Raw genomic sequence first — 23,712 nt, 5'->3', positions numbered from 1 at the left:
AGTCGTTTATATTGTTGTTCCGTTGTTTTCCTCTTATAGCTGATGTGTTTCCCTCGGTTTTGGTTTGTGCCCAGGATTTGTTTTCACTTAATCGAGTTATAACCATTGAACAGCGGTATACTACTGTTGCCTTTATTTATATCATATGTATTCTGACTTAATGTAATCGAAAATAAATTATCATAATGTCAAAATTCAAATAGTATCATAGATACATTTATTTGAATTTCAAACTATTTTAGTGGGACTAATTTGTACCTGGTCTATACTGAACGGTCTGCTCAGCCATTATAAGTTTTGTGTTCACTTTCCTTCCTTCTGTGTCTTTCTGATGTGAATTTCGTCTTCTTTGTGACATAAAAAATACTTGTTTTACAACATCGAATTACAGGTAAAATCAACAAACGTAGAATGATGAATATAGCTAAATGAATATATATGCGTTGAAAATTCATTGAATAACTTCTTTTTTCTTGTTGTATGTCTAAAAACTCAAATGATAGAATTACAGATTGGGGCCAAATATTCTGAAGAAAATTCACATTATTATTGCATTAATCTGAGTTATTCAAAACACAATGTACTTATATAACTAAATGCTTTACCGTCGGAGCACAATACAAATGATGAATACAGCAACAAAAACAACAATTGCTCCTATTCCACCACCAACAATTGGAACTAAACCATCACTATTCTTCTCTTGATCTAAAAATAATAAATTATTAGTTATTGAAGCTTGGTTATATACATATCAAAAGTTGTTTTGGATAGAAAGGTACATGGTTACAATGAGTGTTCACATGTGTCACCAGATCTACAGATGCATAAGCTGTGCCGGCTCCTCAGAAGTCCTTTAACCGAAAGACAACTCTCAGATGGATGGGTATACAGATCCTGGGTCTCAATGTTGATTTGTATATTGACATTGGAACTGTTTAAGGATTGTGATTCTTTGACAAAGAGATGCGCGTCCTACCCACTAAAATTGTAAAATACGATTTTAACAAACCTCGGGAGTCAATATACTAAGTTACACTCGTTTTGTGCAGCCCCGAAAATTCTCCCGTGAGATAATCGTGATCTTTCCCCTTTTCCTTTTACAGCACTCTTGGGTACATCTTTGTGGCGGCATCTACTTCATTCTCCATACGCTTAACGATTCCTTAGCCACACCGGTTTCTTGGTAAATGACTGGTGATTTGTAGTTTCAACGTGTGAATTCACGTATTAGCAAAAACTCGATGGTGTGTGATGTTTATATTGTAAACCTTTGATGGGTTGAGCTAACACAATGGAGAAATCTTCTCCACAAAACATTCAAAGTCCGCGTAGATGGTGAACGGAACTCGTATTGCGCATTTGTAATTAATGAATCTTGCAAACGTCTCTTCCCCTGGAAGCTCGATCTTCGCCGGCTTCGTTTGAATTCAAACTCCATGATGTTCATCTTAGATGTTCTGTATAAAAAAGTGACTCCAATCTGATAAATTAAAGATAGACAGATATATTTTTTGAAATATGTGAAATGTAATTACAAAGAATATATAGTAAAACAAGATGATCAAGATTTTGAAAAGTATAGATTTATTTATTTGAAATCTTTAAATACAAAATATTTTAACGAGCAAATTTGATAGTAAATAGGAATGCTGTACTGAGAACTAGTAGTTTTTGTTGCTATAAGTCATAAAAGTTACTTCCCCTGGAAAAAAAAATCTACATTAAGTATGAAACTTTTTGTGCCTTTTTTGATAAGACGGTGGAAATTACACAAAATTTAAGAAGGACTTTGTAACTTTGGGGAGCTGTATTAAATCCATATTATCCCATTTATCAGCCTGCAAATTGACCCAGTTAATCCAAAGTGAAGAACTGGTTGTTCTACGAGCTCGGATATTTGGAAATTATGAGACCCTCACAGGTTGTCTATTTCACAGGTAAATTTAGCATTTACACATCACTAATTTCAATAGATAAGATGACTGATAACAGGTTACTTGTGCCATTTAAATCGGTTAGATACAACATTCGATACCAATGGTTCAAACAAGCAACCATTTCTCCAATGATAATCCTCAAAAGTTATATTAAAATTTTTATCTAATAAAAATAATAAATATTTTCCAGGTATGTTTACTAGAACTTCTTGTGGATGCAGTTGATACGATATATACTATGCACCTCAAATGACAAAAAAATAAATATTTGTTATAAATGATTTCTGACATACATATGTCATGTACAATATATGTGTTGAAGACCCATTGGTGGCCTTGGGCTGTTTTCTGTTCTTTGGTCAGGTTATTGTCTCTTTGACACATTCCCCGTTTCCATTCTCAATTCTATTTTTATGTAGTACATGCATTTGTCATGCAATTGATGCTTATGGTTTTTTCTTTCTTTTCATGTAGGAATAGCAAAGGTTTACAATGGCAACCTGTCAGTTCGAAGGCAAAACCACAATTAGGAATTGAGAAATTTTCATTGTTTGATATCAGAAGAAATAGGGTGTGTTACTGCCATCTGGCTCAGGTAAACTTTTGCAGTTTACTTCTATATGAACATTTGGTTCAGAGCTAATGTGATTTGCTGACTCCTGATCATATCACTTGTACAATTTAACATATATTAATCAAGTAAAGTAGCATGTATGTTAAATGTAGATGAATGATTGGCAGATGCAAATGTTCAAATATAAACTTAGATATCATATGTACACTTATTATTTAAAATATAACTCTTATTTGGCTATATAACTACAGAGGGTCTCACCAGGCCAATATTATATATTTATGTTTATTGACCTGACTTTCATCTTCTGAAGCCAAGCATTACGATCCAGTCCCCTCCTCTTCACCCTTGCTTGATTAAGATAGAATTTCGGATCCACGAGGTAACGATTTTCATTGGTTGCAGCTGTAACTGGTTGCATCCAATCAAAAAGCGCCTTTAAGATGATCACGTGTAAATGTAGAAAATGTAAATAAATAATTACCACGTGCTGATTGTGTAACAAGTCTAAACCCCCAAAACATAGGGAGATATCTAGTGACACCTTTAAAGTTCTTAATGAACTAATTGAAGTTCCTGGATATATTTCTCGCGTAAATGTTGGAATATCAACGTATATTTTCGGTTCCAGCTTCACGAAATTTGTAAACACTAGACGCAACCATTTTACACCTCCACACTGAAGAGTTCAAATGCTGCCATTGGTCAAGTATGATGTAGTCAGAATGGGCGTGACTTTTGTCTGCCGGTAGCTGGCACAACATTGTAATCACAAATGTTGGATTAATCTGCCAAGGGTGGAGAGGAGGGGACTGGATCGTAACCCTTGGCTAGCAAAGATGCCTGAGTTTTTGCCATCTTTGATAACTTCCAGTTTTAGTAACGAATAAAAATAGTCCAGGTCACTTCGAACAAAATAGCAATGTAAAATAACCGGCAGGTCACTCCAAAAAAAGATTCATATGTAAACATGAAATGTTTGCTTTTGGAGTTTTACACAGAAAAAAATATTTATAAGAAGTTATGGTGAAAATAACCCATGTTTGAGGTGTATAATACTACTTTAACAATAAAAACTCTTACAAACCTGTTCGCGCATTTTACATTGTTATTCAACGCAAAATAATTATCTAAGATACCTGGGACGATCTCATTTCATAAAGGATCTCTTTTGTTTACTTATTGTACCTCGAACTTATTAACCCGGTGTAGGTCTTTCAGTTGAGGTTCAATTTACTAAAAGTTAACCGGGCATGACTAATTAGACACGCCCTCTTAGAATCAGGGGGTCCAAAATAGGATCGGGAAAAAACATCCAGCGAAATACCATAATTTACAATTTCAGAGAATAAAAGTGCTTTTGGTTGATTTAATATCTCTTGTTGGCTGCAATAGGAATTTATTTACAAAATATGTCCAGATCTCATTTACTTATAGTGGCCGTTATTGATTGTAAATTCATGGCGTTTTGTTTTTGACATTTGTCTACCGTGGAGAAAAAAGAAAGGAGGGATACGTTTTACCTCTAGCCAACGCTCTATCTTATTAAAGTGTCACTCTAAAACTGTTATCATTTGCTTCAGGTCGATCCACTTGGCATATCGTCGTGAATATGTATGACATATTTGCCACTGGACATTAAGGGAGCAATCAGCTTCATTTAGTGATGTATAATCATTAGTCTTCGGTTGATGATTGTCTCAAACAGTTTTCCAATTCTTATACATTTGATTTTTATTTATATTTGATTTTTTAAGCGTAAATTTTAGCATTTCTTTCGTCATTTTTCTCTTTGCATTTAATTTTTTTTAACATTAAATAACGTAGTCCACATCAGGGGTTACATTGTATCCTATCCAGCCAAACTAGGAGGAGGGGAGAAGAACAGAAAAAATTCTTCATTGAGCGGCAATATGTCTTTATAATATTGTAGTGTACAACGACGGCAGTCTTGTCTAAGTGACAAAATTTGGTTTGTCAAGTTTTTTTTTATATCTGGTATAGTTGTCGTAAAAGCTTGTTTAAAAAATGTTGGCTACAATTCATATAAGGATTCAACTTATTTTGGCCGTTTTATTTATTCTTTAGATATTGTCTTACTGATAGGTTTTGTTATTTAAATTTTTTTTCATCTACGATTGTCCTTGCAAAAGGCGCAAAAAAATGTGTTAAAATCAGCCATGCGACTTAATTTAGCTGACCTTTGTTGTTTTTTTTTTAAAGATTTCAATCATTTAACTTGTGCGTAGATCGTATTTCCCTCATCAAAGAATTATTCAAATGGTTCTGTCCTCAGCCTGTTGTTCAGTGGTTGTCGTTTGTTGGTGTGGTTCATAAGTGTTTCTCGTTTCTCGTTTTTTATATAGATTAGACCGTTGGTTTTCCTGTTTGAATGGTTTAACAGTAGTCATTTTGGGGCCCTTTATAGCTTGCTGTTCGGTGTGAGCCAAGGCTCCGTGTTGAAGGCCGTACTTTGACCTATAATGGTTTACTTTTACAAATTGTGACTTGGATGGAGAGTTGTCTCTTTGGCATTCATACCATATCTTCTTATATCTATTAACCGTAGATAAAGTGCAGTTAAAATTAACGGAGATCTTTCTCTTAATCCTTTTATTGTATGTGAATACATATCGATTCAAGTTTTTTTTCTCTACAAATTTCGTTGTTTCAGAACCTATGATCTTTACCTTTTTAGTAGCATGGAGTGTTGAAGGCCGTTCTTTGACCTACATTTGTTTACTTTTTATAACTGTGACTTGGATGGAGAGTTGTCTCATTGGCACTCATACCACATCTTCTTATTTATCTTTAACGTAAAGATTGCGTGAAACTCTTACTACACCAGGCATCGGATATACGCCATTTCTATTCCGACCGGACGAAGCTGCGTATTTATACATCCGAACAGCCAAACGGACGCACCCCTTTAGCAAGGGTATACTGTCGGACGGGGAGAAGTCCAGAGATGTCAATTTTTCTATACCCAAGTCAATCCTTTGGTTTTGAATAAAAGGAGATAAAGGTATACATTAATGCGACAGCAACCCAACAACACAGACAAATCAAAACATTAAGAGTCAACATACAGTCTTTTGTAATAAAAAAGATGCCTATACAGAATAATAAGCTCGAAACCGCCACATGACTAAAAAAATACGGAGTTAATTTAATAATTTTTACCGTCAAAGATATCCCAACAGGCACATTTTGTATAATATCATTTACCGTCAAGATAACCCAAACAGGCACAAGTGTTTGGTTGAAAAAAATCACCTGCCCTTTTTTAATTTCGATCGGTGGATATTAAAGAAGGTGTAATATAAACCAGTAGAAGAAAAACACTTCACTGTATAGTAACGGTAAAATAAATGATGATAATGGACGACGTCCAGCGGCAAATTAAATGCATATTTAGGACGAAAACATGTAAATATAGTATTAATATTAACCCTGCTTTGTACTAGACTGACACGCTGAGCCGGATTTTCAGCATGTAAGTTCACAAGCTAAGGTAGCAATACACAGTTAGGAAAAAAAACCTAAAATTGACACTCATAATTTTTAACCACCACTTTCCCTTGCTTTCTAACAAATAAGGCTTTATGTTTGTGTTATGCATGTGCATATATATGGAAACAACATCTCCCATAGATATGATTTCCAATAGTTGTAATGGTGAAATATAATCCCTTTTTGGTGTAATCATGACAACAATCTGCATTTATTTGATACAAAATATTGCCAAAGGGAGGGGGGAATGTCACAAAGGTCCCAAAAATTTGGTCCAGAGGAGAATTTCAATCCATTAGAGTGATACCTTTCCTGAAACCATAGAAATTTATCTATCAAGAGGTCAAACAAAAATCATGCATTTCTGCTCATTTTTCCATAAAATTGAATCGAAAAGTTCGAGGGTCAAATCTTTTTTGAAAAACACTACCATAATTTCTGGACCTATGGGCGGTACGGATGTAAAAATACGGACTGTCAAAATGAAAAATGGCCTATAAAAAATGCAAAAAAAAAATCTTGATGTTCATATAAACCCACTTAGAAGGCTATATTATTCCTGAGCTATCTAAAAATCAATTTTATTGTACAAAAACTTTCATATTTAAAAAATTCAAAATGGCCAAAATGCGAAACTAAACTTCTAACTGTGTATTGCTACCTAACAGTTCGCAGGAAGGAAAGTCACCCTATCCGGACATTGACCTTATGTGTACTCTCATTTGTTAAAATTTCATGCTATTTAAGTGAAATATTACAAAAATGAAATATTCTGAGTGGATTGAGTCTCAAAAACACATTTTATGAGAAAATTGCCTTGAAATAGGACTCTACCATGAATATTAGTAGACAGAGGAAGCCATACTCAGTGTTTTGGGAAGCTTTTTCTGACTTTTTCTCCTTATTTCTTATGTTTTGCTATGATAGAAAACTTTTTCCTAAGTAATACTTTAATAAAAATATAGTTATTAGTAAATGAAATTATTTTGAAGCAGTAACAAAAAATTATTCACTAAAAGTGAAGCATTTTATGTCCCTCTCTGGAACGCGGCGTAAATTTAAGTTTTACGTAAAGACTTATTTAAACCTCCATGGAGTCAGTAAACTTTAAATGGATAGTTCATTCAGCTTGAATACTTCAATTACTCATTTATTATCCCATTTTTTTCATAAATGAGTGAAAGTTACCCCAAAGTTTGTATTTATTTGCCTAAAAAGTTGAAATTTTGAGGAAATGAGAGGTATAAATGAACCAAAAGGGACCTAATAATAGAGGCAAAGAGGTCCATTAGCGGTATTTATCATCCCAGGGTCATCTTTTGTATCATATTCAACTGTTTGTAGGCAGATGAGATAAATATTTGATCATTTATTGGTACACACTATATTCTATCATGATGCGGCTTGATTTGGATTTTTCGAAGAAATTTTGCTCGAATCGCTGTAGATGTCGTCTTACAATATACTAGATTTTCTCAAACTATTGAACTGATTATGACAAAACTTGACAGTAACGCTTGAAATAACCAGTATTACAAAGAAAAAAAAAATTATTCAGATTATTCAACAAAGAAGTCTTTAGGTGTAATACCACCAAATCATAGTACATCCAGTTGCATACGAAAAAGGATCGAAAAAAAATATTCCCTTGAATTTGACAGTTGTAGGAAATTAATCCTACATTTCATTGCAGTAAAAAATTTCTGAGTCATAAACATATATCTTGGGTGTTTCAAAGCACCCTTATTTTTTTATTTGGTGTTTCTATAGAATATTTTGGAAACTTGAGGTTACATGATTACTAAAGCTTGTACACAGAAAAACTAGAGGCTCTAAAGAGCCTGTGTCGCTCACCTTGATCTATGTGCTGCAGTGCATATTAAACAAAGGACACTCTACAACAAAAGACAAGAATAGAATTCATGACAAAATTCTCTGTTTTGGTGATGGTGACTTGTTTGTAGATCTTACTGTACTGAACATTCTTGGTGTTTACAGAATCTCTATCTATAATGAACTTGATCCAGTAGTTTCAGAAGAAAAGATTTTTGTAAAGTTTTAAAAATTTATGAAAAATTGTGAAAATTTGACTTTAATGGGCAATTACTCCTGAAGGGTCAACTGACAGTTTTGGTCATGTTGACTTATTTGTAGATCTTACTTTGCTGAACATTTTTGCTGTTTACAGTTTATCTCTATTTATTATAATATTCAAGATAATAACCAAAAACTGCAAAATTTCCTTAAAATTACCAATCCAGAGGCACCACCCAACAACGGGTTGTCTGATGCGTCTGAAATCTTCAGGGCAGATAGATCTTGACCTGATGAACATTTTTATCCCGTCAGATTTGCTCTAAATGCTTTATGTTCTATTTTTAGCCACGGTGGCCATCTTGGTTGATTGGCGGGGTCATCGGATACATTTTTTAAAACTAGATACCCTAAGGATGATTTAAGCCAAGTTTGGTTTTATTTGGCCCAGTAGTTTCAAAGGAGAAGATTTTTGTAAAAGTTAACGGACGACGACGACGACGGACGACGGACGACGGACGACGGACGCCAAGTGATGAGAAAATCTCACTTGGCCCTTTTGGGCCAGGTGAGCTAAAAAGGGGTGAAAATTTGATTGGTTAACTTACTGTGATGGTTATTTTCTTATATGCAATGAAATGTTATGTGAAATTGTGTCTATATTACTGGACAGGATAAAACTTTACTCATGCCAAGTATTTCTTTTTTGAAAAAAAGATAAATTCTGCACAATTTTTTGAAAAGTGCAAATATAACAAAGAGTAATAGGGGAAAATCAATGGTGGTATTACACCTATAAGACACGTGACTAATTGTATGGCGGGATTTTCCCCCACAGACTATCACCTCAGATAGTGCAACATTCATAACGGACACCGGGATATCCAGTTCACTTAAAGACGCTATATCTTTGGAAGTGAAAAATGCAGTTTCCAACGTTCAACAAGATTTATTGAATGACATTTCCTCTATAATGGATACAAGGTTATCGTCTTTCCAATCCAACAAAAGACAATCACAACAAGATATTTCACAATCACAGATGTATAAAATCGTACAGACCTTTACTGACAATTACTCATGCAAGAGAAAAGGCAACGAGAATCAGTCTAAACACGAATTGAAAGTATTGTCGAAGCTGAAAGAAGCAGACGCTAATTTAGAAGGACCAGAATTGAGAGCGTTGACAAAATCCATGATTTTCAGTCAGTCCAAACAAAATGGTGAAACATCACATATTTACTATGAGAATGAAGCCATAGAGAGAGTATCAGAATATTCATTTTTGGGAATGTTGATAAAATGTAATGGAAATTTATCACAAAGTACTTTAGAGCTGACAAAAATGGCAAAAAAAGTATTTTTTGCAATAAAATCCTATGCTAAATCATTGAATAATCTACCTATAAAAGTAGCAAATAATCTTTTTGATTCTTTAGTAAAACCAATTATGACCTATAATTCAGAAGTAACATATTTGGATACATATTTTTCTTTTCAAAGAGCCAAAAACAGAGCCTTATCTTCAGGAAAACATATTAATCAACATGATTTTACAGACAAAACCCCTATTGAAAATATGCATCTTAAATTTGGTAAATCTACTCTAGGAATAAGAAAAAATGCATCCAATTTAGGAGCAAGAGTTGAATTAGGAAGATTGCCTATAGAATGTTGTATTAAAACACAAACCCTTTTATATTTAGCTAGACTATATAATAATAATATTAATCCATTGATAAAGGAAGCTTTTTCTCTAGCACAGTCTCTAGATTTGACTGGAACTTATTCATGGTATACATATGCAAAAAATATTGTTGAAGAGACTAATATTGACCTTAATATTCTTTCTACTTGTAAGGACATAAAAGATGTAAATAAAATAAAAAACGATATAAAGTTAAAAATGAAAAAAAAATATGAAGATTTAATTGAAACTAAATTTGAAAACATAGATGATAAAAGTAAATTTTATCTATATAAAAAACTTAAAAAAGATTGCAAACCAGAATCTTATCTAAATATATCTAATTTTCAGATAAGGAAATTGATCACTAAATTTAGACTAAGTGATCACTCCCTCTTAATTGAAAAGGGGAGATATTTTAAAATCCCAAGAGAGGAACGACTTTGTCATAAATGTAAAATACTAGAGGATGAGAAACATTTTTTACTCTATTGTGATTATAATAAAACACTAAGAATTGCCTTTTTTGAACACATATGTACTGAAAATAATAACTTTGATAATTTAAATGAAGAAGAAAAAATTCATTATTTACTTAATCCATCAACGACTTTACAAACAAATAAGTTAGGATGCTTCTTGAAAAAGTCATTAGAACTGAGGGCTGGGGACTCTTAACAGCTTGTTTGTTTTTATAAATTTTGATGCTGTTTTTATTGTGTTTGTTTGATATGTATGTATATATGTTTATTGTGTTAATACATGTTGGTCACAAACTGTAAAGTTTATACGACAATAAAATATTTGATTTGTTGATTCTATACAAGCAGCCAAATCCAAGATAGCAGAAGGCATGGAATTAGTGAAGGAAGGACAAAAACATTTTAAAATGGAAGATTCTTCAGATCTCGGGTAGAAGGTTGTAGGCAAATACGTGGCAAATCCTTTCGCCGACGATTTGGAAGATTAGAAGAAAATAATCAGGACACAAAACAGAGCAGAAAGAAAACAGGAAGCAGAGAAATCCAAGAAACAAAATACAAGAAAAAACATACACGAGAGAAAAAGCAGATACTACGAATTCCTCTAGGAAAACTGGCAGGTGCGTTAACTGTGGAAGAAGAGGACACTGGGCCGACGATTGTCCGGACAAGAAGATGATAAGTACTTTTAAAACTTTATACAATTTGCCAATTTTGACTAATAGTATAAGTTCAAATTTAAATGAACCTGAAAAGAGTTCAATAGAAACTGGTGGTCACATGACATTTTATTGCAATGATAAGGTTAATAATAAGATCAGTTTTCAATCGTTACGGTTGACCAGCCTACAGGTATTCTCTCACCTGTAGGTTAGTTAAAATCTAAATTATCTGAATGGAAATCAATTAACATTAAAAGACATTTTCTGTATGTTAATGAAAATGGAGATTAGATACCTTTTAAAACAGAGCCAAGATCAGACTTGTTGCAGAATAAAAGATCTTCACATGAAAATCGAAAAAATCTGTAAAAGATGAGATAAGCAAATTAATAGAGAAGAGATGCATTTCAGGAGTAAATGAAAGGCCTTTTGTTGTAAACCCTGTTTCAATTGTTACAATAGTCATTTGAACTCCTATCTCTTAAAATTTGAATTTAAGTACGAAGATACAGAAAACGCACAAGACCCTTGAGTGGGATTTTCTATTAGGTACGATTTGAAATCCGCATATCACCGTATTGAGATAGCAGAAATTCACAGATCATTTCTTGGTTTTGCATTTGATTTTGACGGTATCATGCGATATTTTGTGTTGTTATTTGGCATTGCAACAGCTGGGTATATATTTACAAAAATTGTCAAACACATGAGAACAGAAGGTAAACGTGTAATCGTGTTTTTAGATGATGGTCTCGGAGGAGACAATGATTTCAAGAGTAGTATGAATAGTAGAGTTAAAAGTATACTCGAAAGATTAGGATTTTTAATAGAACATGCGAAATGTCATTGGTAACCTAGTCAGACTATAGATTGGTTAGGTTACACATGGGATACCGAAATAGTTTTTATTAAGGAAGAGAGAATTGAGAAAGCCAAAAATATTATTCGTAAATTATGTAAAGAAATTACGAACGGTAGATTGCTATTCAGTACTAGATTTTTAGCTAGTATATTGGGTCAAATAATTTCCATGATGATTGTTATCAGTGACAAGGTGAGATTGCACACCAGATACTTGTATAAGTGTATCATGGAACGAGCAAGATGGGATGCTCCTGTAAAGATGTATCCAGATGCTCTCATAGAAATTCTTTTCTGGGATAGCTTGCTCAGAAAATTAAATGAGCATGGTGTTGACATTTGCAGAGTTGATCATGACTTTGTGTCAGGTTTTGACATTTTTTGTGACGCCTCAGATGTAGGCTTCGGTCGTTGTTTATCCACCCAGCGTATCGTTGTTAATTGTTTTGACAACGGTGAAATGTCGGGTAAATGGATAGGCGATGAAAAGTTGAAAAGTTCAATATGGCGCGCATTCGAATGCGTAAGACGAGTACTATGCACTTACGAAAGTTAATTTAGTATAGATGACAAGTCGGTTAACGTCAACTCTGACAATAAAAATTTTCCACATATACTAAAAGTCGGCAGCAAGAAAAACATACTACAAAACATAGCAGATAATATTCACAATATTTGTTCAGATAAGATAACTTCAAAATGGCTACCGAGGGCAGACAATCAGTATGCAAACTTGGTAATCATCCTCATAGACAGTAAATACGTTGTATAATATTGTTTGACATTTTATTCTCACAAACATTTTACGTGAGCAGAAACACAGACAACGATGATTGGGTTATTCACGGCGAATTATTTAAATATTGGAATGGTAAATAAGGACCATATATTATTGTCAGGTTCGCCATACATTATAAAGCATATGCACACGTTTTAATTAAAAACATTACTGCACAGGTTCAGAAGAGATAGATGCATTCTCTCAAAATTGGGGGAAGGACACGAACTGGTTAGTCCCTCCATCGTCTTTTATTCCTATGGCTTTTCAAAAAATACAGCATGATAACGCTACATGTACCTTAGTTATTCGGAGTTATTTCGGAATGGAAATCGGCCCTTTTTAGCCGCTGATTTACACATCAAAAGGTAGAGCACATTTTATACAAGACATAGACTATCTGTCGGGAAAAAGGATGATAGTTAAAGAAGCAGGCAAAAATGGAATATTCGCAAAATTACCAACGAAATTTAAAATGCTAGCTTTAAAAATTTTAATTTTGATTATATAATTGTTATTTGCAAGAATGAAACGTAGACGAAATGTTGAAGCTGCTATAGTAGAGAATGGCTTTTCTATCAGCGGTAAACTGTACAAATTAGCTGGAAAGATGATCACATTCATTGTTGATTCCAGAGGTGAGAATACCTGTTTAAAGTACTTTTCAAGTTTCAATAGATGGAAGAAATTCGCAATCGAAAACTGTTTAAATGAATTGCCTGCCGAGCCTGTTCATTTAGCACTTTACATTACTGAATTAATAAATGAATAAAGTTCTCCAAGCGTTGTCAATTCAGTTGTTTATTCAACTAAATGGGCTCGTGATCTAAACGATTTCAATGATCAGACAGAAAATTCATTTGTAAAATCATTTTTAGAATCGGCTAATAAACGTAACAGTAGGCCTGTAAATAAAAAAGATACAGTTACTATTGACATGATGATTGATTTATGCTCTATGTACACAGATAGTTCAGATTTACTCATAGATAGCGATCTCACTATGATGTTATTGTCTTATTCAGATTTTCCCTGGTTCGATGAGATAAGAAATTAAGGTGCAAAGATGTTAGGAATTTCGAAGATCATTTAAAAAACTTTTTATTTCTAATAGCCAATCGGATCAATACAGACAAGGGAATGACATTTTTATTTCTAAGGGTATCACTAATGCTTGCCAAGTTAACATGTATTTAGGATATTAGTCATTATCAGGCCTGGTTTAGACGCACAATCTGAACACTTCATATTTAAACCTGTTTTTAGATCCAAAGGTGTAGCTAAACTTATATAAGAATAAGCCTATTAGCTACAATGCAGCTACGGAAAACAATGTAAAGAGACTTAAGCTGGTAGCCCCAAGTTTAAATATTGGTCTTCCCATTCTTTCCGATCAGGCGGTGCAACCACAGCTGCTAAGTCTAATGTAAATGAAAGATGCATAAAGCGACATGGGAGGTGGAAAACAGATTTTGTTAAATATAGTTATATCGAAGATACTTTAAAAAAGAAAATTTCAGTCTCACAAAAATTATGTCTTTGATGTCATTTTACTACACTCTAACCCTTTCTTTGGTATTTCTATGATTGCTGGGCTATCGCAATACTATATTTATTGTATTCATTCATGCCTTGATAATGATAATGATAAATACGAGCGTATAGGGTATATGTATAATTGCTCACGTTTCGTTAGTATAGGGAGAAATTATTGTATTTACAGTACTAGGGTATAGTTTTATAAGTTTACGGTACTAGGTATAAGGCACATGACTAATTTTATAGGGGAATTTTTTTCCTTTAGACTATCACTTTCTAGACCACCGCACACATGGCAACATTCAAGTTCCATTCAATATAATGAATATATTATGATACATGCATAGTATATGTTTTCAAAACTTTACACGTCCGAGTTAACTCTTGAGACGACTTGTCGCATTGGATTCGGACACAGGTTTCTAGTTTACTCCAATATTGGGTTTGTTTGGTTGTTCCTTACCAGCGAAGTCGTCCTTGATCGAGTTATTAAGTTATTCAGATTACATTCATGTCAACCATATATTTGTTTTGTTTGTATTTGGCTAACATTATTCTAGCTAACTTGTACCCAATAGTATATTCACGATTTTGTAATTTGGGTTATTTGTGATTATTGTTTTTTCATTGATCATATATATATATATACAAGTCTAAATTGAAAACAACGTTCAAACCTATGATTGCGTTGGATAAAAACCGCAATTTTTATACGTGTGCATGCATATCAAATTTCTTGTTAGAGGGGTCTACATACAGCACAAACAACATTTTCCAAAAGACCAAAAAAAGTGAAAAAGTATATTTTAACAAAACGCATTTGACAAACAGGTCGAACAACAAATGTTCTTAAACCCTGCTGACTGCCATTGGCGATTGCCAAATAAACGGACCACCGATGTAATAAATGGATCTTAATTATAAATTTAATATTAAACAGAAAACAATTCACTTGCGGAAAAGATGGTATACCGCAAACAAAAGGTGCAAAGGTTTTTGTACACCATATCCGGATTTCGACAATTAATGTCTCTTCAGTGATGTTAGGAATCGAAACGGTATTTGAAAGCCATACAATTTACCTCAATTTAGGATAGACTCTTGAATTTTGAGGAATCAAAATAGGATGAACGCATCATATAGACCCGAAGGCAAATATAATACAAGCCAAAACGAAAAAATATAAACAAGTCTAAATTGAAAACAACGTTCAAACCTATGATTGCGTTGGATAAAAACCGCAATTTTTATACGTGTGCATGCAAAACATATTTCTTGTTAGAGGGGTCTACATACAGCACAAACAACATTTTCCAAAAGACCAAAAAAGTGAAAAAGTATATTTTAACAAAACGCATTTGACTAACAGGTCGAACAACAAATGTTCTTAAACCCTGCTTACTGCCATTGGCGATTGCCAAATAAACGGATCACCGATGTAATAAATGGATATATTGACAATACAGCACAAACAATTTTTTCCAAAAGACCAAAAAAGTGAAAAAGTATATTTTAAGAAAACTCATTTGACTAGCAGGTCGAACAACGGATGTTCTATATGTAAATTCCGTTGTCCACTATGGTTGCTGGGCTATTGGCAATACTTATATATTGTATTCACGAATGCCTTCATAGAATAATAAATATGAGCGTATAGGGTATACACACATGTACAATGATATTATCACTTGAAAATGTATGATCTGTTATAGTACATATAATCAATATTTGTATTCAGAACCATAAGCTGGGAATTCATATTGTGATTCCAAGATATCTCATATGAGAACTCAAACGAAAAGATATGTAGCTAATGGAAATGATATAGCATCTGCTTCAGACATGAAAACTGCTCTTGATTTTGGATCAGGAACATTCTCATTTAATATCATACATAACCTATATGCTTATAAGTCAATACGAGCTACATGCATAAAGTAAATTTTCTAATTACATATCGATATGAATAATCTTAAATATGGGTCAAAATGTTGGCATAATCTAGATGTTACAGATTGCAGGAGATAATTGAATGATTAGTTTATCTGCTAAACGTCTGATGAAGTCATTATATAAAACGAAAAATCATATATATTCCATACGTATTTGCAAAAGCAATAACTTGGTATATCACAAGTAAATATGACTATACTATGTGTCTTTAAGATATAAATACTCCCACTCTAAAACAATATAGGTTGCTGCTATATTGACCTTAACACAAAACAAACCCCTATTCACTTATGCATGGCATGTAGGACATAGTTGCCCAAGTGTTGCTGAGCTGCGTTGTATTATGTAAGAGGACTGTATTGGTGAAATGGCATTAATTCATTATTATGGATCTCTTAGAAACGAACCTTAACGCAAAATCTAACCGTATCAGGACAAGAGGTAAATGTATATGCCCTATCCACACCCGTGGCGGGCATAAACATATTGTCTGCATTTCAGACATGGCACATTACACTGAAGAATTGCTATTTACTGTTTTGTTACATGAATAATTTCTTAAGTTAAGCTAACATGGGTTTATTTAGATTTTAAACATAATGTTTGACATGAAATAGAACTAAACTATCTTATATTCTGGTTGTAGGTGTAGCAGGATGTCAAGTTTCCCATACACAAATAGACGTGTCAGAACAAAAAAAAATATAAGTCACAAAATGAAGGGAATAAATAGCTATAATTATGTAAAAATTTCAAAACAGGGTGTGATTTAAATTCAAATGCATTAAGTATAGAAACAAATCAGAGACTGTTTCCATGGTACCAGTCCCGATTTTTAAAATATTTTGGATGGGTACCATATCAGCTCTTTTTAAACAAAACATTCAAACTTTTTCGATGTGAAGATAAATCAAACATATACCTGTCCTAATTTCAGGAGCCTGTTGTTCAGTGGTTGTCGTCATAAGTGTTTCTCGTTTCTCCTTTTTTATATAGATTAGACCGTTGGTTTTCCTGTTTGAATTGTTTTACACTAGCCTTTTTGGGCCCTTTATAGCTTGCTGTTCGGTGTGAGCCAAGGCTCCGTGTTGAAGGCCGTACTTTGACCTATAATTGTTTTACTTTTTACACATTGTGACTTGGATGGCTAGTTGTCTCATTGGCACTCATACCACATCTTCATATTTATATATGTTTCAGACTTGCAAATATGGGTTTTATGCGATTTTCGTAAATTTGTCAAAAATGAAAAAAATAAAAGGTTGTTTCCATGGAAAGTATCATTTGCTAGTCCTCATTTTATTGAAAAATTAAATCATACCCAACACTTTTATTACAAAAAAAAAAAAAATGTGAAGCAAAGTGTATTTTTGGAATGTAATATTTTGCACTTGTAAATGCTTTTTGGTGATTTTCCTAAATTCATTAAATATTGAAAGAATAAATGGCTGTATCCATAGCAACAATCATTTGCAGGTCCAAATATTGTTTTTTTTAATTTAGACCATAACAAACTCTTAAAACGAAAAACTTTTCTTCAAATGTTTTTTTGGAAAGTAATTTCAAAGACTAAAATAATGATTTTTTTGGTGATTTTCTCAAATTCTGCAAATAAGGAAAGAATTAACGGTTGTTTCCATGGCAATCATCATTTGCTTATCCTTTTATCCTTTTTTTATGTAGCCCATACATTCATCTATAGGAATGTTTTTTGTTGATGAGGTTTTATGGAAAGTCAAGATTAAGACTTGTAAATTATGCCTCTTATGGTTATTTTTGCACATTCATGAACTATGGAAAGAATTTGATTTCCGTTACGATGGCAACTATCATTGGCTTGTCCCCATTTTAATTTTTTGAGTTCACCAATTCAATATCTATCATAAAACACAATCATTGTTTAATAAGCTGTTTGGAAAATTTTTCTTTCACCTCAATAAAAAATTGCAGTTTGACAATTTTATGAAAGTCCCTTAAATAAACAAATTGTCATGGTATCCAAGCAAATTTCAAATATAAGCTACAAGTTTTAAGCTAAAAATATTTTGGAAAATAAATAATGCATAGTGTCATTAACTATGATATAAACATCAGATTTCTACTGTTACACACACTTTCACAATTTCATTTGCAAAACTCGCTATATTGGATCATGGGTAAACTAATATAAGTTGATTATTGTTATTTTTTATGAATTGATACCATGGCAACAACAATAAAAATATGAAAAATGAAACGTTTAATATTAAGTTTAAAATGATTTAGGCAATGTGTGTAAAATTTCAGGTGGATCCGAAAACATGGACTTATCACTCTTTGAATGATTCTAAGGTGGACGTGTATGTAAGTTGTCGTTTATATTTGCAGTCTGGTCATGTTGTATACATTTGTCAACACGATTTTATAACATCATCTTCGTATATTATCATCTTATAGAAGTACCGTTGCGCAAATATTTAGACTTTTATAATTGTTTCCTTATCTGCATAGTATCACATATTCCAGACGATCCGGTACATAATAAATTTGCTGGTTGGTCCTTTTTATAGACTTATTACATAATAGTATATTCGTTGTTGAAAATTGTATTTGCAGGTGTTTAAATAATTCGACCTGTTGTTTGTGAATCTTTACTGTATATTTTCAGAAATAGAATTCTGTACTCCTATCATAGTATTAGCAGTTATAAGGCCATTCCAATAATTCAAGAGTGTCCATTTTAAACTGAGACACTAATAATAACATGAATAAGGTGTCATGAACAAATAAATCGCTATCTTGAATAAAAAGTTTCAATCGGACTGTTGCTTTCAGTAAGAAGTACAATTTTACTCTGAGTGTGTTGAAAGCATCAATTTGACGTTGAAATAAAGAACATTGTTTATCTAATTTGAATTTGTAAAGTTTGTGTAGGAATTTTGTGTCATGAAGTGTTACATACTAATCTCCGGCGCCTAGATCATTTTCGTTCCGTTCAATACTACGTCAAAAATACACTCAACATTAAGTTGAATATTACTGAGCACGTACGAAACGAATATAAACTCGGCGCCGGATATTGACAATATAAACAAAATAATAAAGCTATTATAACAATTTGTTGTTTTAGGAGCAAGCGAGTTCGAAAAATTATAATTTATTTGTTCCGTTAGTTCTCTAAAATGAGAAATAACTATCATTTAAACTTTTAGTCCACAGTATCGTGTGGTGATGGCCAACGGGTTAGAGACAGGATTTGCAATAATAATCTTCCTCCATCGGGTGGTGAATCGACATGTAGGGGTGACACACAGTAGTCCGAGAATTGTTCTAGTAGACGTGTTGCAGTATATTTTGAATAGAAGATATATTATTAGACGTGTTACGAAAAGGTATATATTCGACGTTGAGGTTTACAAATTAGACTTTAAATGTGGGGACTGTTTCAAAACATTGATTAGCGATTAAAACCGGTAAAGTTCAATATGCGTGATGTTAACCAGGTATCCTACACACTTCTTGATTCATTTAAAATTAAATTAATTTAGAACTAACCCTAACCCTAACCCTAACCCTAACCTGACATCCTGTTGTCCTAGGAAACTACTGCGTGTGAATCTCATATGATTCCTATTGTCCACAAAAACCTGGGCAAGTATGGAATGCCAGTATTTGGAGTAAAATTGTGCCCAAGGCTCCGTGTGTAGTCTGTAAATGGCACGAAAATTGCTGTCAATTGCCGTTTACGCTGTGGGCATATTATGCCACCCTCAACGTAGTTGTCGGCAATTTTCTATTGTCGACCAAGAGGTATTTAGCGCATAGATTTCACAAAGAATCGGTATCTAAGCATCTATGTGTGCACTCGCAGCATGAACAGAAACTTCAAAGAGAAATATGCAGGAATATGTATATAGGATGTCAAACTGGTAAAAAAAAGAGTCACATTTTTACATACATTAATTAGAGGGTATATGACAGGGAGTACTTTTCTGACTGTTTGAGAGGCTGGTCAAACGGGTAAGACAATTTCATACCTCAGAAATTACAATGCGAAATGTTTTGAAACTTTGCATGAATATGTATAGGATGTCTTTTTCCAAATATCCTTATTTCGTTGGGTCGAACTAGTCACATTTTACATGAAAATAATACAAGGGAAATACACTATTCATGATTAAGCATTAACAGATTATTATGTATAAAATCATTTCCAAGGTCTAATAAGGGCTCGCAAGGCCCTAGAGATGTCATGTTGGTCATCTGTATGAGGGTCAAGAATGGGAGCCTCCATTCTGTATTCTTTAATTTTTTAGGCCATTTTTCTCTATTCTTAATAATTTTTGCCTATTATTCGGGGGGAAGGGGAAGGGGAGTTTCAACCTCTGAAAAAAAAACTATATTCAAAATGAATCCATAAAAAGAGTTGCACATTTTCTATGTATGTACATACATTATGCAAAGTTTAAAAGCGCCTAGGTTAGTTTATTACTCCAAACGGTTACCCTCTTCTACCGCTCGCCTGCACGTCCACCCGCCCGCCAGCTGGATTTCCTCATATTATATGATAAGTCGATTTTGCATTGTGTGCAACCGTCCAAAAGTTCTGACCCCTTTTTAAGTAAAATGGTATGTCGGTATTGATTTCGAACTCGCAAAAATTAAATTTTGCAAGTACATATTGCTTTAATTTTTAAGGGCTGGCGGGGGACTTGTTTCTCTTATCGATTACTCCTTTTCCATGGCTTTCTTCTGGATTTTATATCTTTTCTGCAATACCCTTGCCTGCTGCCAGTGTTCCAAAAGGAAGAAATAGTTAGGGATTTGTCCTTTTTATTGAAGAGACATCTATTGTCGAAATGCGCATCTGGTGCAGAAAATTGGTACCGTCAATTTTATTTATTCCTCACGAAAAAAGTAGTATGGAATATTTGTTCCGTAAGGACTATTTATATAATGAAATGGGTGTTTAATAAAGTTTTCAAAGGGACGTCTGTTTGATAGAAGGCAAAAATTTAAGTGGACATCAGTACAATGCGGTTTAAACACAAGATTCAATTGATTATGATACACAGGTAATTTAAATCACTTTTGTGTTTTGATACGATACCCGCATTTAAAGTCTAAGTTGTCAACCTCAGCTTCGAGTATATACCATTTCGTAACACGTCTACTAGAACAATTCTCGGACTGCTGTGTGTCACCCCTACATGTCGATTCAACACCCGATGGAGGAGGACTATTATTGCAAATCCTGTCTCTAACCCGTTGGCCATCACCACACGATACTGTACAAGCATTCCACTCTCTCCATTCTCCAAAATGTTCATGGACTAAAAGTAATTTCTCATTCTAGAGAACTAACGGAACAAATAAATTATAATTTTTCGAACTCGCTTGCTCCTAAAACATAACAAATTGTTATAATAGCTTTAGTAAGATAATTAAAACTATCAAAAATAAAGGTAAAGAATAAATCAAGATATTGGGTACTGGTCAAAGATACAGTAACCCTACGCACAATAAAATGACATGCTAAATCAAGGTTCAGTCCTAAACATCCCAACAAGCCAAGCGTCTAAACCAAACATATAAGTTAAACTCGACCCGATTTTACCATATTTCACAAACAAGTTAAATTTCAAAAAATAAAAACAAAAGAAAGAATGAGATGTCTTGAGGTCAATATTATATCATCAACAATAGTAAAAGTCTACACAATATGAAAAGCTCTACACCGCTTAGTACAGTAACTCAGCAAATGGCGAACGAAATTCTGCATTGGACCTACAGATCCAGGTTATACCGATCTTGTTGAGCACGAGATTATGCTTATGGATGATACGTCATTAAAAGATCCTTATCGTCGTATTCCTCAATCTATGTATATCGAAGTGAAGGAATATTTGAAGGAAATGATGGAAGAAGGTTGCATTCGTGAATCTAAAAGTCCTATTTGATCGAATATCGTACTCGTGCGCAAAAAGGACGACTCATTTTGATTTTGTATTGACTTCATGAATTTACAAGATCGTATGGACGATACCATCGATTGCTTAACAGGGTCCAAGTTTTACAAACTCAACTTGAGATCAGCTCACTGGCAGTGATCACTGAATGAATCGGATAAGTACAAAACGGTGTTTTATCTTGGTCCTTTTGGATTTTATGAGTTTAACCATTTAGCATTTGGATTGACCAACGCGAATGCTACGTTTTAGATATTGATAGAGAAATGCATGGGCGAGGCACGAGACTGCTTGACACTTGACGATATTATTATTCTATTGAAATCCATCGAAGGACATTTTGAAAAGTTAGAGTCTGTTGTCAAGCTACTTTGCCAGAACAGTCTGGCGTTGAAAGGAAACAAATGCGAGTTTCTGAAGGAGAAAGTGAGGTATACAGGATTTGTCGTGTCCGCTCAGGGTATTAAAACCGATCTGGATAAGATTTCTGCTGTCAAAGATTTAAGGTTCCAACTATTCGCTATTACTCTTGGTCCTTACCTGATGTATAAGGTCGTTGATTTTAAACCACGGCTATTATATTTTCAGGTATTTATGATATAATTTCATATTTTTCATTCGGAGGTTTTTGTTTCAATTTTAATAAAGTTTTTAGTTGTCGTTTATATTTGCAGTCTGGTCATGTTATTCATATTGTTATATATATATATATATATATATACAACATTATGAATTTCTATTGTTAAAAAGTATAAAATGGAAAAGAAAGCCTTTATATATATAAATATATGGAACATTATAGTTACAAGTGTTTAAATAATTCGACCTGATGTTTGTAAATCTTAACTGTTTCTGTATTTCTTTTATATCATTTGCAATTATAAAGCCTTTCCAACAATTCAAGAGAGTCCATTTCTACCTGGAACACAAATATAAAAAAAGGTACCATGAACATATCTTGCATAACAGGTCATACACAAGAATCAGGGACAGCTCAGCGGGGGTAACGTTATCAGTGACCAACAAGGGAGCACTTTTGGACTGATAAAATTTAACATTGTTGTATATGGAAAAAACATGACAGTTGCTTTAAAATGATTTGTCAACATTTTATTTGTACAATCATAAACTATTGCCATGGCAGGTGAAAAAGATATAAGATTTATCTTTATTTTGATGTAAAAAAATTTATTTTATGTTATTTTAAAGTGGTGTCCCTAATGATTTGAAAATTTCCCATGAAAAGATACGTTTTTCCTACATAACTTAACCAAATTCAATGATGACGAGTGGTAGTAAAAAAATCCTATAAAATTCATTATTGCAGTGACATTATTTCGCCATGTCCCATGTTATTTTTGTATAATTCTTCTTTCTGAAGGTGCAAAAAAAAATATTTTAAGTTTACATTTGATGGTGTCCCTGGAAGTTTGATTATGGTGATTATTTCGTTATCAAAGGTCAGTTCATGTATACGTATATTGTAAAGAACTGAAACCGATATCTATACGTACCATATTGGGAAAGACGGAAAATGTTTGATATAAGATAGCGTCGAAACTTAAAAAAAAAAAAAATAATAATAATAATAATATTTATCATTTTTCAATTATTGTTTAAAATAAATTCATGATGACGAAAATGTTAAATTGAATTTTAGTCCTGATTAAAAATTGTTAAAATTTTAAACATTATCCGGATAATTTAAATATATAGATAGAACCTAAACACATTTTGTATG

General features: G+C 33.1%; 1 protein-coding gene across 1 annotated transcript in view; it reads right to left on the bottom strand.

Annotated features, from left to right (window-relative positions):
• Positions 1 to 23,712, bottom strand: part of LOC127704441 (receptor-type tyrosine-protein phosphatase alpha-like) — a 101,986-nt gene that overhangs the window by 32,720 nt on the left and 45,554 nt on the right. Inside the window, exons 4-5 of the mRNA XM_052208488.1 lie at positions 606 to 708; positions 259 to 347 (exon numbers count right to left, since the gene is read on the bottom strand). Of these exons, the coding sequence (XP_052064448.1) occupies positions 259 to 347; positions 606 to 708 (192 nt within the window). The remainder of the gene's footprint in view (positions 1 to 258; positions 348 to 605; positions 709 to 23,712) is intronic.

Source organism: Mytilus californianus, unplaced genomic scaffold (genome assembly GCF_021869535.1).
Source record: "Mytilus californianus isolate M0D057914Y unplaced genomic scaffold, xbMytCali1.0.p SCAF_6, whole genome shotgun sequence".
Lineage (NCBI taxonomy): Eukaryota > Metazoa > Mollusca > Bivalvia > Mytilida > Mytilidae > Mytilus > Mytilus californianus.
Note: the sequence above shows the minus strand (reverse complement) of the source record. Positions and strands in the feature narration are given on the sequence as shown.